The sequence below is a fragment of the Cottoperca gobio genome, chromosome 16, assembly GCF_900634415.1.
Source record: "Cottoperca gobio chromosome 16, fCotGob3.1, whole genome shotgun sequence".
Taxonomy (NCBI): domain Eukaryota; kingdom Metazoa; phylum Chordata; class Actinopteri; order Perciformes; family Bovichtidae; genus Cottoperca; species Cottoperca gobio.
In genome coordinates this window covers 6,273,138-6,288,233 of record NC_041370.1, presented here as the reverse complement: position 1 = coordinate 6,288,233, position 15,096 = coordinate 6,273,138, and the positions used below count along the sequence as shown (strand labels likewise).

The following is a 15,096-nucleotide window of genomic DNA, read 5'->3' as shown; positions in this document are numbered from 1 at the left end:
ACAAGATTATTTTTAATAACTCAATATATGGAAACATTAAACAATCTATTTTCATCCCTACATATATAGCAAAGCTACAACCTAAAAACACAAACACATTTATACAGTAAATATTGAAACAATTAGTCTATTGGCAGAATGCAAACACACAACAATTTTAAATAGGTGTTAAATATATACATAAATAATAATTCATCAGGGACATTGTTAAAGTTGCAGCACAAAGTGTTGGATTATGTAAATTACATGAACTGTTCATTTGTATTTTTTACATTTTATAAAGTAAATATTGATTCTGAAGTTATTTTCAGCCATAACATAATAAGCCTAAAGCAGAAGCATTACATTGATAATGAAGCAGAATCTTTAAAGTTTGCATTATGTTTCAAAATCATTCTTAGTGAGCAAAGAAAACCGTATGGTTGTAAAGTTATAATACATTTTATTTATAAGCGCACTTTTCATTTGCGTAAACAAACTCAAAGTGCTATTATAGTGAATAGGAAAGAAACCGTTCCCTTGATAAATAAATGTACAGGCATTGCTTATGATTTGATTTATTATGAATAAATAAAGTTATAAAAAGGATGCAAGTTCAAAATTGCAGATTATCGAGGAAGGTGGTACACATTTCCCAAATAGACAAGACATTCTTTTTCAGTTAAAGAATTCATTAAAATATAGAAACACATCATACATTAAAATAGAACACAAAAAATATAGTGTGCTGTACAACATTAATATAATATACACATCAAAAGCAAATTATTTTAGTTTAGACAGTTGTAGCAACTCTGACAGGCGGCGGAGGGACAAATGTGGGGAGAGCAACCGATCTCTCGGAGGGAGTCTGAAAGAAAACAAGCAGGTTTATTTACTACAAAAACAAAAAGAAGCAAACTTCCACTTACATATGTTTTATTAGAAGGACTACCAGCTGTGATCTGTTGTAATCAGGGGGAGCCTTCAGCCCTCCTGTCTGCAGGTTATGAGGAGTCGTTTGGGTTGTTATTGCCTGCGAGTGACGAGAAAGACGCTAAAACAACCAGCCAAAAACAACAGACGCAGAATTCCTTATGTTATGTCACATAATGATAGAACATTGTCTTAGGCTAGGGGCTCGCTAACAACATAACAAACTAAACGACTAACATTGGATAAAACAAATAGCAACGAAAACAAAACTTCAGCCTCAAACTGCAAGTTGTTCAAACAAAGGAGCGCCTATCTGACGCATGATAAGGACAGTATGGTAAATATATATTAATCTACAAACTCCTCATCAACCGTAACTATCAATTAATCTGTTGCCATTTTCTATGTTGGCCAGTGAAGTGGTTCTCACCTTCTCGACTGCTCTGGACACTGGATATCTTGTCTGCCGATCTACAAACACAGGGAGGGGGAAACAATGTATCACAGAAGGTTAAGAACAGATGTCACCATGTTTAAAGACTCTTCTTTGCAAAGCAAGCACCTACTTTTGTTCTTGTTCCAGTGGATACAGAAGTAGATGGAGCTGCCCAGCAGGGCTAGGAAGATAAGACTGCAGGGGATTCCAGCCGCAATGCCGGCGATGGCAGATCCACTCAACCCTTCAGCTAGCACCACCAGGACAAACGGTAAGCAATGACGTTACTACTGTAGCACCACGTGTGACCGTGTGATACAAAAATGCAGTTTGCCATACCTGGACCAATTCTGTGGACCTCAGATGGCTCTCCTTCTGTCATAAGAGCTTTGGGGATGACCCGAAATCTGTACGTCAAGTTGGGATCGAGGACAAAGATGTCCGCCCTCCTGACAGGGCCGGGTTTCTGCTGGATGGTGTGAAATGTGTTTACGCTGCCTCTGGTTTGGGTGCCATTACGGTTTTTGCTCAGGAGGCCCGGTCCTTTCATTTGGATGCCAAACCCTTTGCAGAAAGAACATGTAATTCTGTCGTATGATACTAGCATCAATGTTGATCAGTCACCAAAGCATACAGTGGTGCCACATGTCATCAATGTTACAGGCCTGTTTGATTAGGAAAGCCTTGCTGTTATATTATGTACATACAAACTGACAGAGAAGGAGACAGAACACAAAACTGACATTTGCTTTTCTTTTCCCTGTACTTTTTCCCCCTAGAGGCTTCACACATTACACAATATTTACACCCCTATGTTCTATGTTGAGTTTCTGTTTTCAACACTGTGGAGTTCTGCTGAGATGTACACATACCAAAACAAGAAGGTTGGGTTTCTGTGTGATGATTAAAGCTTTTCTTGTGAGAAATAAATAAAAAAAATCAACCTGGAGCTTTGCAGATCTCCCTCCAAAGAGTTAATTACTGCTCTACCTGTAACAACAGAGGTAGGCGGGACCTCCCAGGTCAACGTGACGATGGTCCCGTTGTGATTGGGGAGCAAACTGGAATGTGAGATCGACGGTCCTGAAAAGAGAGGGATTGTGAGCGAGGGGGAGATCAAGAGAGGACAGAAGAGGGGGGGTCAGGGTGAGGGTATACCAAGACTGGAGAGCTTTGTTCAAAAGGGGAAAGAGCAATCTCAGGTATTCCTTATCGCTCTCTGTCTGAGGGCCCTTTGTTTTCTTTTACTCTAGGTATTGCATGTACTCCAAATTAGAAGCTGAAGGCAGCAGTATTTAAAAATGACACAAATAATCCCTGTGCCGTGTGTTGGAGACCGAACCATCAATACTGTCAAAATAGGTTGTTAATGTTTTGTATTAGACATGAAAATATTAGTTAATATCAAAAGTATTCTCAAAGGTGGGGATGAAGCCAACAGGTCCTTTTTATTATCTATTAATCTGCTGATTCTTTTCTTGATTTAACTATTCATAGTTTGGTCAGCAAAATGGCAGAAAGTAGTGAACAATGCACATCTTAGTTTACTAAAGCCCAAGGTGACATATTCAAAATGCTCGTTATGACAGTCAAAAACTCAAACATATATAGATTATTATCACATAAGACAAAGAGAGGCAGGGAATCCATACAACTGAACAGCTGAAACTAGACAATGTTGGTTATTTTTGATTATTAAATGACTTTTTGATACATTTTCTGAACTATTTCAGCCCTTTTCTTTTAAATGGGCCCTTCACAGCATCAAATTACTGATTCATTCATTCATTTACAAACAGCATTAGTGTTAGCTTGTTCATGTGGGGCTAAATTCATGTAGTTTATATATTAATAGTTTAACCTACAGTACGACAATGTATCACCTTAAATTAGTTTAAATGATTTGCATATAAAATCCTTCAAAAGCAAAGTAATCCGCTAAATGTAGTACAGATGACAGGAAGTACAATATTCAATGTAGTAGAACACAAAATGAATTAACTCAAGTAAAGTACAAGAACCTCAAAATTGTATTTACAACAGTGCTCGAGTGAGTATCTGGTAACAAACCAAGAAGAGCAACACTGTACCTCGTAACTGAATGTCCCTTCTCTGGCTGCCCAGCGGGTTGCGGCAGGTGCAAGCGTAGTTTTGGAGGAGGAAGTTGTTGACATTGAAATCACGAATTTCGAGCTGTGTGGTGTCACTGCTGATCTGGTAGGTTGTCTCTCTGGTGAGACCCCCGTTGCCTTTGGACCACGACACCACAGCCTGAGGCGAGGCCTTACTGACACAGTGGATAGCGACCACTATTTCGCCCTCAGAGGAGACAGTGGTTCTCACATCTGGCAGGAACTGTATTGGACTACCTGGGGAAGATAAGGTTCTTGTTTGGGATTGGCTACCAAAGTCCCTAATGCACACACACTCACACAACGTTTTATTTCTGCTTTAATAATCAATGGAAAAACCTAAAATCTTACTTGCAGTAACGTTGCACTTATTCTGTTCGACTGGGTGCTCTGCCATGCACGTGACAGTTTTCCCATTGAGGTTATCTGAGGCGTTCAAGGTCAGGCTGAAGTTCTCTGCTCCTCGGCTGGCGTCGCTTAGTTCTGGAAAATAAAGCGTGGCCTGCGGGGTTCCCCCCGGCCACCAACAGTGGTACTGCAGGTCGACGTTATTCACCGACTGTACAGAGCACATCGGGTTGCCTGACGGCTTCTCTGTCCAAAGAGAAAATTGATCAGACATTATTAAAATGAACCAAGCATTCAATCACGTTTGAGTCCATATGTACACGTTATTTAGACAAGCATGTCGAGTCAGAGCCATGCATTTACAGAATCTTTAGGGCAAAGCCTAATTTTAGTATTTTCTATTAAATAAATCCCATGCTTTTCACATACCGTACACTTTTAAAATGATGCTCTTTTGACGCTCCTCTTTAGTCCGCTCATTGAGCAGCGTGCACGTATAAGTGCCTCCTTGATTGGTCTGTACATGCGCCAGATTTAAGACTCCGTTGAGGTGTTCAGGAAGAGTCTGAGTACCGAAGACCCACTGAGCAGTCGGCTGTGGGAACCCCTCAGCCTGGCAGGAGACGCTAAGAGAGTCTCCTGATAAATAGAAAGGCTGAGTTGGACGGGCCTCAAGTATGGGCTCATCCGGTCCATCTATAACCAGATCACAAAGAATAGAGAGGGGACTTATAAGAAAATGATGGGATACGTACAGAGACAGATGTACAAAGACATTTATCAATCTTACACAGCATAGTGACGTTAATGGGAGTCGTCACACGGTTGAAGGGGTTCGTCAGTAACACCGTGTACCGTCCTGTGTCGCTTCGGTTGGGCCTGAGGATCACAAGGCTCCTCTCCTCCACAGAGTAGTGAGAGTTGGATTTTACCTCCACGTCATTGAAGAACCACATCTGTTGCACGACCACTCCTTGCAGCATGCTGTACTGCAGGGTGAACCGGTCAGCTCCCTCTATGGCAAAATCCGGCTGTGCACTCAGAATCACATTTTGGATGTTTTCTGTGAAAGAACAAAAAGGTGAAGGGATGGAGGAACAGGTGGACGAAGTACTCCACGGTTATACTTTCAAATGACTGAATGTGAAATATAATCAATTGAGAAACTGTCTGGATGCCTGAAAGATTTCCACAGTACATGTTTGCTCTAGCATAATCCAGAAATGACTGAACCTGGATCCTCAGGGGAAGCAGTCATTCTCCACCATGCTGCCCAAAAATATACATTTTTCATACATTAGATGGTATACACATTTAGGAAATATACTAAAGATGTTGCAACACGTGTGTGGGTTGACTCATATTGGATTTACATGACCTTTCAGGGCAGTTCACCTTCTAGTTCTACCAATCTAGCCAGCTAAAGTTTTCCATTTTTACCAGCCACACCGTTGGTATGGTCCTGGAGACACCTACTGTGGTGGGAACTAGCACATACTGTAAACTGTAAGCGTCTGTGGACAGCTCGTCACTGCAATATCATTGCAACCATAAAATATATAGTCACGAAACAGGTGTGTAATTAAAATGAAGGCTAAATTAGAAGACGGGTGTGGTCCGAGCGAGGGCGACAGAAGTAGGGAGGTAGGAAGTGAGGACGGGGCCATTGCCACCTCCACTTTACGCCCCTGGCTCAATTAATCATCACAAGATGGTCTCTAGTTGTAATAGTGCATACAGCAATACAAACTGTGGAACAAGCAGATACACTATATGTGAGAAAGTGTCAAGAGTGTAGAGAGTGCAGGTTAATATAGATTTCAGCAGTCAATAAGTCCAAACCCCATTACAACAGCACATCTCCAAAATCAGAGTTCTCACCAAACACTTCCAGAGTGAAATTAGTCGAGGATTTTCTCAGTCCAGATTTGGTCATTTCAATGGTGTAGTTACTGGCATATCCAAGCGTCACATTTACAAAAGTAAGGGATCCATTTGCCTCAATCCTCAGCACATTCCTTCTGTTTTCGGCTATGTCTGGGGGGGTAGTGGAGGTAATAGTCCATGTGACCACGGGTAAATCTCTCATGAGCCAGGTAACAGCTGGGTCAGGGGCACCACTGAAGGACACAGCCAGAGTCACATTGCTGCCAACTAAAGCATTCACCAGAGCAGGAACAGCAGGAGAAACCACCAGTTCACAGTATGCACCTGTCAGTAAGACATGATCAGTTAGACGGAGGACATATTTATCATCTTCGTCTCTTAATGCTCAAAATCCTTGCTACAGTTTATGCAATAAATGGTGGCAAGTAAACATTAGTATGTGTCTGTTCACATCAATCACGAATAAATAGAACATTAGCAACAGCAACACAATTCAAGCACATGTTCCTGTGTTACCCTAAAGGCCAGGCTTTTGAATTGTCCCAGAACTAGAAAAGCAAACTTGAAAACTAAAACCTGGAATTTTGTTTTAATCTTACCTTGAAAAGTAAAGCTAAAGTAAAATGGCCAGAAAAACTGCGCTTAATCTCCTAAATTCATCCAGCCACGTCATTTTTTAGTAAAACAGGACGTTTGTTTTTTTTTTAAAGTTGATTTTAAAGTTAAAATCCGACCACATGAAAACACAAGTGAAGAAATGTCGTCGGTGTCCTGGACAGTCTCGAGCTGGAGCTGTCAGCAGGGCGCGTGAGTGGCTCACCTGTGCTGAGTGAAAGCCTCGATTGTGCACGTGAGGCCCCGCCCCTCATCTAATTTCACATAAAAGTTCTGACTTTATTTCTGTTTAGCCAAAAACCAATATTATTTCAATGTCTCCTTTATATAAGGCACATGAAGGTGATTTACTTATTTAAATGTAAGTATATTATGCACTGTGCAATGTGAGAAAGTGAACAAGTTCTGCATATGTTCTCTTTTACACTCAGTTGCCAGTTTAATACGTACATCCATTAGTTTTGCTCTATGTGTACATCAAAGATTAATGCAGTTTAATACTAAAGCCCTGCCTGCAATACTTTTTTTCTTCATGTAGTATTTCATATTAATTAATACATTTAGAAATGCATACAAGTATGCTAGATATAATATGTTATAAAACCATAACATTGTGAAATAAAATAAAATGTTGTTTCATCCTGCTTCTCGTCACATTAAGAGATTTAATTCAAGCAGCCGTTTTTAAATTTAACATTTTTCACATCAGTTTCACCAAATGACTGTTTAATTTAATTAATAAACCAAAGTGGAAAAAGGCCGTAGCTTTGGTCTGCGAGACCAGATGTCATATCAAGTGTTTAATAACTGCTATATTGAATAGTAGCAGGATGAAAAAACACTTAATAACTTTTAAAAATGCATTTCACAATTTCATTAATACATTTAGTATTGATCACTCCATCTATTACCATTTCAAAGATGTTACAATGTTTATTTATTTATTTTTTAAGGTTTATGGTCATCTTGGAGGTCGTTTGTGCTGCTTGTGTTTCTAAACCTTAATTTCAGGTTTATTATGACAAACCTCCTCAGTATAGCACAATAAGATTCAACAGCAGCACAAACTCAAGCTTCCAAAATGACAGTTGAATCTACACCTCTAAAAAACTGAACATGAAAGTCGGATATATTGCAGGATTTTGTATTAGACTGAAACTTTCCTTTGTGGCCAAATGTAATATAGCATTTTTCTTTTTTCACCACAAGCTGTTACCTACATTTAACCTGTTAAGCAAAGGAAATGCCAAAAGAACAGTCACAGGTGTATTTAGTTATGAAAAAGACTGGCTGTTTTATTGTCATGGTAATGTTCTGTACAATCAGAGAATTGAGGCGCTTATGGTACAAGTCAGATTTATGATCATCCTATATACTGAGAGACACGTTCTACGCAATCTTGAAACCCAGTTACAATTACGCAAACTATACAAATTACCAGCAGGCATGATACTAATCTTGAAGGACATAATAATCTCAACATGTTTGGGTCCATATTTACATATCATTTACAAAAACTGCACCTCATAACATGTGTGACTACGGATTCACAAGATTGAACAGCAGAGTCCAGTAACTGTTGGTGAAATGCATCGTACTGGTAGCGTACAGTGTTATACAAACAGCAGCGTGACTGATAGTGTTAGACGTTCCTGGGTTTCAATTATTGCATAAAGACTGCTTGTCTAAAGACAGATAAGTAGCCTATAATACAGATCATTTCAAGTTAAAATGTACATAAAAGACAAGATGATCCTTTTGGGGTTGTCTGGGTCTGCTGCAGGACGGTGTGTCTCAGTACTCCTCCTCTCCTGTCAGAACCTCCCTGCATAGCCTCAGGAGTCACAGTCTCAAACAGAAAGATTAGAGCGATACATAAACTGCTCCTCCGGTCGTGCTTATGCGATACAGTCCAGTTATTCATTAGAGAGTCCTGCAAGGAGAGAAGAGAATGTAGATAGATGTGTAGTTCGAGACAAGACTTGCAATTAAATCTTTTTATTAGCTTAGCTTCCGTCACCACAAGACACAAAATATTCTTTGTCAAAGCAATTAATTAGGTTTTTACAACGAAGAGATAGTGATATAAAAGGATGCAACATTAATATTCCGCGCAGATAATTCTATCATTCCAAACAAGAAGTAACTTTGCTGCATGCACAAGCTGGAAATGCATCAAGTCATAATACAAGAGGTAGATATAGGTTTATCAAGAATATTGATTTGGCCTAATGTCCACCCAGAAACATGAATATTACAAACATGTAATGTTATGATATATAAGAAGGATTTTCCCTCCGAACTACGGAATTTTAAGTTGCTACAAAAGCTGAAAAGAGTCGATGTATCATCTAATATCATTGGCTGACATCAGAGCTGTAACAAGTGATTAATCGATTGAGGGAAAATTAATCTGCAATTATTTTCATAATCCGAGCATCTCCATTGTTTTAGAGAATACATGGACTCTTCCTCATTTCCTGTCATCTCTCTATTGGCAGCATAACATGCCCCCCAAAAAGCTATTTTAATAAACAAGTCATCGTGCAAGTCATTTTCTACATTTTTTGGTTCCAGCTTCTCTGATGTGATGATTTGCTGCTTTATTATTATTATATTTTTAAAGTGCTATATGATTGTAAATTGATTGTAAATTGGATATTTATGAGATTTCGACTGTTGGTTGGACAAAACAGGATATTTGAAGACATCACTTTGGGCTCTGAGAACACGTGATGGATGCTTTCCACTTTTGCTGACAATTTACAGACTATTAAAATCAATCAATCTAAAAAAAAGAATTCACAAATTAATTGATTTAACAAATAATTGTAAAATGTTTGATACTGAATCTTTGGGATCAGTTATAATATCTAGTTTCAGGTCCTTCATTGGTAGATTCAAACTCACCCTTCTGCCAAGTTCTGCGCTCCCTGCGTACGCCCCTGAAGCCTCTATATCGTCCCTGCCTCCTTCAGTTTGTCCACCAGGTCGGCCACCGTCTCCAACTTCACGCCCGCCTCTCTATGTGGAGGCTCATCCACTCGCAACACCTCCAACCGTGACGTGATGTCCACCCCTAAGTCAGCAGGCTTCACTTTATCTATCTTCTTCTTCTTGGCTTTCTGAAAGTAGGAAAACACAGGACACGTGTAAAGTACAGTTTCTGTACTACTTGTTTTAAAACAATCCAACAATGATGAACAGTCCATGCTGGATAGAATCAACATTTTGTTTAGATTTACTTAACTGGCCATTTTTTTTTTTACAGTTTAATTTTCGGAATACAAATCCATGCCTTGGTTCTGAGCACAGTTCCCTGCTACCTACCATGATGTTGGGCAGGGTGGCATATCTGGGGGTGTTGAGTCGAAGGTCTGCGGTAATCACAGCCGGTGTGTTGATCTTAATAGTTTCCAGGCCACCATCAATTTCTCTCACCACTTTCATCTTGTCTCCTTCCAATGTCACCTCTGATGCAAAGGTACCCTGTTATAACAAGATACAGCATACAATTCATAAAATAAATACACAAATAAAAAAAGAACTATTGGGCGTCCCGGTAGCGCAGGCGACCCATATATAAAAGGCTGATTCCTTGCCACAGCGGCCCGTGATTCGAGTCCGACCCGTGGCTATTTGCTGCATGTTGCTCCCCTTCTCTCTCTCTCTCCTCCTTTCACGATATACACCTCTCTCTATTATAAAGGCACGAAAAGCCCAAAAATATAACAACAACAACAACAACTATTGTCAAAACGGTCCATCTGGAAAACATTTTCATCACTTCTATCCCTCCAATGGAAAGAGCGAACAAAAATGGTGCGAGAGTCAATCTGCTGGTTGGACTGTGTAACTACACTTACATTGTAACTAATAACTGGTAAAGTATCTGGTAAATGTGTTTTAAGAATGAACCATTGACTATAAAATATCAGGTGATTAGTAACAGCTGTAACAATGAGTGAGTAAAATAAAAACAGTGGTAACTTTGGAAATGAGCTTGTTAACATGTTTATAAGAGTTACATTATAATCAATGCTTCACACTAAAACTGTACACAAAGTCAGCCAGTGGAACTTCACCTCCGCTGCACGAGCAGCCTTTGACCTGCTCTGTGCAGGATCACTGCAGCGCTTACTGACTCAAACTAGTCCCCGCTGTCTTTGATAAGGCCGTCAGGCCGTCAGTCCAGGGCCATAGTCTGATATCAGCACTGCTGCATCACACATGGGACATTTGTGAAATACTCACGGAAAAAAAATTGAAACTGGGGTAATCTAATTTACCGCGATCACTTGGGAGACAGACCGTTTTTAGATCATAACAGGCTGATCTTAATTGGGCACAGGTTGGCTAAGAATAACTGTAATAAGTTAGAACTCACCTGAGGCCAGTCCAGTAGCGCTGCTGTCATCTGGCCAGTCTGATTGCAGTCATCGTCGATGGCCTACGAAAGCCCCACAAGTCATTTAATGAAGGTAGCAGTGGTGCACAACGACTTCATCACAGTATGAGAGCAGGAGGTGCGATCGGATTCTATTTTTACCTGTTTGCCGAGGATGACGAGTTGAGCTTCCTCCTTCTTGGCCAGAGCAGCCATGATCTTGGAGACCTGCAGGGGTCCCAAGTTGTCATAGTCTTTCCCAGTCACGTCCACATGAATGCCACGGTCTGCTCCCATGGCGAGGGCAGTACGGATGGTCTCCTAGGTGAGGGAGAAATACGGGTCAGGCTACTTGTTGAGGGGGAATTAGAACGATTAGATGGTGCTGCTCCCCAGTTAAAATGTTGTGAAACCCAAAAGGACTGAATATCCATATTTATTGCAACAATAACTACATTTTATTACATCAGTATATAACACTTCCTGTCTCATGCTGGCTCATTTCTGAAGCTTGCCCTGTTTAATTACATTGTGATCAGGAAATGCTGATTATATATGACACCGGGTGTTGTAACTATTCTCAGTTTATATACATGAGATTTATAAAATATAAAAAGTATAAGTAAATATAGGCCAGGCCTGGACAAGCCTTATTTTCATAATGATATTTGAAACATAAGAAAATGACACATTAAATCAGAAACGTGATTATATAATTACAATGCTTGATTACACAAAGTAAATGAAATAAAAGTGATCATTTATCAGCATTTGTGACATTATATCAGTACTTATTTACAGCATGATTCCACTAAAACATTATTAAAGAAAGAGCTGAAGCCCAGCAAAAACCTATGAAACCATTACAAAGAACTCCTTCAAAGAAGTAGGCATCCTGCGACACCACGCTGTACGTCTCCAGGACGTTTACGAACAAGGCAGAGGGTTCAGAGTCTGGCCTCATCTCACCCACCTGTGCCTGCTGTGGCCCGCAGCTGACAACCACAACCTCCTTAATAAACTTCTTCTCCTTCATCTTGACCGCCTCCTCCACAGCGATCTCACAGAAGGGGTTCATTGAGTGCTTAACTCCATCAGTCACCACGCTACTGTTGTCAGGCTTCACACGAATCTGAGGAGGAACAAGACCGCAGGACAGAATCACTACGGGGGTGCCAGATAACAAACAATCCAGATAGCCTGGATTCTAGGGCAAACGGTCAGACACAATGACACAGACTCGCACACGAATACAATGCCAATGTCTAAAAAGGTAAAATAGGGTAAGACATTTAGTGATGCATGTTTAAACAGGAGCCCTGTAGTTGCCCTGTAGTTGTTTAGATAAGCTCTCATCTCCTCTGTTATTTGATCTGCATCGTTTATTGCTTTGCCTGATGGTATTAAACATGTTACCTTGAAAAAGGGCGTTAAGTATACGGCACCCAAACAAAGTATGTGGATATTTCCTTCCTGCTGCAACAGGAATATGGCTGAAGGGATTTGATCCCATTCAGTCACAAGAGCAATAGAGAGGTCTGGGGATAAGGCTTATCTAACAGCTCACGTTCCAATTCATGGCAAAGACATTTGAAGTGGTTAAGGTCAGGGCTTTGTGAAGGGCCAGATACATTATGGAAAGATAATTTCTTATGGACATTGCTTTGTGCATGGGGGCATTGTCATGCGTCATGTCTTCCATGCATACCGTTTGAATATTGTTTGTCTATTGGCATTGTATGCTGTAGCTTTAAGATGTCAATGAAAATGAACTAAGTGACCAACAAAAATCAAACCAAAGTGTGGAAAGGGATGTCCAAATACTTCTGGCCATATGATATACCTTTATCCTATAACTTTATTGTACATACATATGCAGAATAAAAGTAAAAATATTTATTCCTTCAAAAATTGAGCCAGATCAGTATTTGAAACATAATGCTGAGCACAAATAATCAATAATTGACATCCCAAATGATATGCTATTTTAGAGGACACAATCTGACATAACATCAGACATAAAGAAAAGTATTTTTTAACAAAAAGAAACTTTTCCTGATTTATTGTATTATACTGTGTGATAACCAGAGATCCAGAGATGTGTCAGTACAGAGCTCTGACACGGACCAGATCCTGCTGAGGGCAGCTGAAGCAGGACAGTTCCTGCAGTTACATGTAACAGCTGCTTACAGATATTATGGTTTCATGCTTAATCTCTGGGAGCCAGTATCATCGCTAAAGGGGAAAGTGTATTGAGATTACACAGATTGTGTGATTGCACCATTGTCTAACAGACTTTAAAATGGGGAAAAGCTGATTCTAAGGAGGCCATACATTAGGTTATGTAACCTGAATGCAGTAACCTTACAGTGGTTCAGGTAACCAGCAAGAAGTCATAAATTGCAGCGTTGCTGACAATAATCTAGAGGATTCATCATGCTGCATCCTGTAAAGTGACAATATGAGTTTAGCTGTAACTCCATCTTTTTTGGCATCAACCAAAAGTCACTCACCTCCAACAGCTATGGCTTCTCACTGGCTTTAATAGACAACACCCCCAATCCTTTATTTATTTTTTTGACATGTTTTTTTGAAATTGTTTTTATCATACTATGTATTTTCACAGTCTGTCTTCATATGCTAAGATTACCTTAATTCTTTCTCACTTTAGTTTTGCTCTTTGGTTATATATTGCCTCGTATGCTGCATTTGCTTTGTCTGTCAAAGCACTTGGTAAACTCTCTTTTTAAAAGGAGCTATATATATATTATTATAGTGTTATTATACCGACAGGTTATCTAGAACATACGTCAACAGTTGTGTTCCTTTAGCTCTTGTGCCACAGCCAGCTGGTGTCAGCAGGCTAACGTTAGCTAGCAGAACACATAAAGTCAAGTGACTGAGTACAGGAAAAAACACCTAAAACACGTTAATACGCTCGTTTAAACAGTAAAATTATATTACCTTTACGGCGTAGTCAATGACACGCTTAACTCCAACGAGGACACGGCCAGACATTGTTGCTGAAATGTTTAACTATGCAGTAGGAGACAGCTAAAGAAACAGTGTCACCGCAGTGAACCTTCACCCAAGGAGGAGAGGTCGGACTTATTTTAGGGTGACGCCAGAGGAGTACGCCTCCCATTCCAGCCAATGGGAAGCAGACATTAGTCAACGCTTTCTACACTGATTGAATGAGACGCACTTGAAGCCGTTGTTAAATTCAGCAAAAAAAGTAAGTCAGGTAGTGAATAAAAACTAAATCGTAATTAGGATGTTTGGGGAACCGTCTCAAATCCCTTTTATTGCACATTTTCTATCGTCTAATTGTTTAAATTACTCAAACTGTGGGAATTACGACCAACCACAGGTACATGACATAGTGCTGTTCATATCTGCGTCGTAAACAAAGTGCGAAGGAGAAACGTTCCGCTTTATGTGTGGTAAAGTTCACGGCGGTAGAGTGACGCAATGAAGGTCAAGCGAAGATGTATTTATTAATTGTTCAATTATGTTTGAGGCTCTGGATGAAAATTGTGTACATAAAACTAAATCCAAGTAAATCTGTTGGGAAATATTTATATTCAAAGCTCAATCGGAATCTTAAGTCTTTTATGTTTTCTGAATAAAGAAAATTACATTGCAAAGCCAACTTCTTTTGGAAAAAATAAGTGCAAAGTGCATGCAACACAGCATGACAATGGGGGAAAACATGCTCTTGTGAAGAGTGGGACTACTTAAAACACTAAATACGCTCTATATGTCATATGTATATTTCAGTTTTTAAATGTATCGGTACTCTCAACCTCATTATTTTAATTAGCCATCTGAAGAGTTCCTAGTAAATAAATTGTGTCTCTCTTGCTGTTATTTTGTGAGGTTATACGTTCATCTACTGTCATCATATTGTCATATACTGTTATGTGTAGTATTTTTGCTTGAATTAAATAATTTAACACTTCTAATATCAAAGAAAAAAACTTTATATGGATGATATATCATAAAGTGATCATATCAAGTGATCACCTATTTGTTTTTGCTTTGCTCTTGTTCCATTTGTCTTTTTTCCTCTGAACTTCACTATGTACGCGTATAGTAGCTTATATTTGCCTAACACACCAGGTAAAACTAATGCAGTCTAATACAGGAACTCTGCAATAAGTTTTACTTTAGTTTTTGTTGAAACTGTCGATGAGAGGTATTGCTTAACATTAATAGCCAAATGGAGGCTGTAGTTTAGTTGTTGTTGAATTGTATTGCACACTGATAGGTGTTTCTAATTTTTAGTCTACCCTCAATGACACATATATGGAGGACAAAATATTAGAAACACATATCAATATTCAAATCAACAAACCCACAAACAAGGCCTTCAT

General features: G+C 39.5%; 2 protein-coding genes across 4 annotated transcripts; both read right to left on the bottom strand.

Annotated features, from left to right (window-relative positions):
- Positions 1 to 527: 527 nt before the first annotated feature.
- On the bottom strand, positions 528 to 6,621 carry vsig10l (V-set and immunoglobulin domain containing 10 like). 3 transcript variants are annotated; one of them, XM_029451975.1, is made up of 12 exons: positions 6,539 to 6,621; positions 5,713 to 6,042; positions 4,622 to 4,894; positions 4,261 to 4,527; positions 3,835 to 4,077; positions 3,442 to 3,720; positions 2,342 to 2,434; positions 1,691 to 1,915; positions 1,482 to 1,601; positions 1,346 to 1,386; positions 935 to 1,036; positions 528 to 850 (listed from the first exon to the last, which is right to left on the bottom strand). In XM_029451975.1, the coding sequence occupies exons 1-12, from the start codon at positions 6,585 to 6,587 to the stop codon at positions 776 to 778; spliced, it is 2,097 nt and encodes a 698-aa protein (XP_029307835.1). In that variant the 5' UTR covers positions 6,588 to 6,621; the 3' UTR covers positions 528 to 775. The 3 variants fall into 3 exon arrangements, with proteins under 3 accessions (XP_029307835.1, XP_029307836.1, XP_029307837.1); XM_029451976.1 differs by having other exon boundaries at positions 935 to 1,015; XM_029451977.1 differs by lacking the exon at positions 6,539 to 6,621 and adding an exon at positions 6,318 to 6,523.
- Positions 6,622 to 7,600: 979 nt separating this feature from the next.
- Positions 7,601 to 13,871, bottom strand: etfb (electron transfer flavoprotein subunit beta). The gene is made up of 7 exons (XM_029451012.1): positions 13,685 to 13,871; positions 11,694 to 11,852; positions 10,883 to 11,041; positions 10,721 to 10,783; positions 9,664 to 9,822; positions 9,244 to 9,458; positions 7,601 to 8,266 (listed from the first exon to the last, which is right to left on the bottom strand). Exons 1-6 carry the CDS (start codon positions 13,736 to 13,738, stop codon positions 9,288 to 9,290), a joined length of 765 nt encoding a protein of 254 aa, XP_029306872.1. The 5' UTR covers positions 13,739 to 13,871; the 3' UTR covers positions 7,601 to 8,266; positions 9,244 to 9,287.
- Positions 13,872 to 15,096: the final 1,225 nt, after the last annotated feature.

Coding starts and splice junctions, on each gene's coding strand:
- etfb (XM_029451012.1), bottom strand. CDS start 13,738: ATGTCTGGCCGTGTCCTCGTTGGAGTTAAGCGTGTCATTGACTACGCC. Junction 11,853..13,684: donor TCATTGACTACGCCGTAAAG/GTAATATAATTT, acceptor GTTCCTCCTCAG/ATTCGTGTGAAGCCTGACAA. Junction 9,459..9,663: donor CCACCCTGCCCAACATCATG/GTAGGTAGCAGG, acceptor TCCTACTTTCAG/AAAGCCAAGAAGAAGAAGAT.
- vsig10l (XM_029451975.1), bottom strand. CDS start 6,587: ATGAGGGGCGGGGCCTCACGTGCACAATCGAGGCTTTCACTCAGCACA. Junction 4,528..4,621: donor CATTAACGTCACTATGCTGT/GTAAGATTGATA, acceptor ATCTGGTTATAG/ATGGACCGGATGAGCCCATA. Junction 2,435..3,441: donor AAGGGACATTCAGTTACGAG/GTACAGTGTTGC, acceptor CTCTCTTTTCAG/GACCGTCGATCTCACATTCC.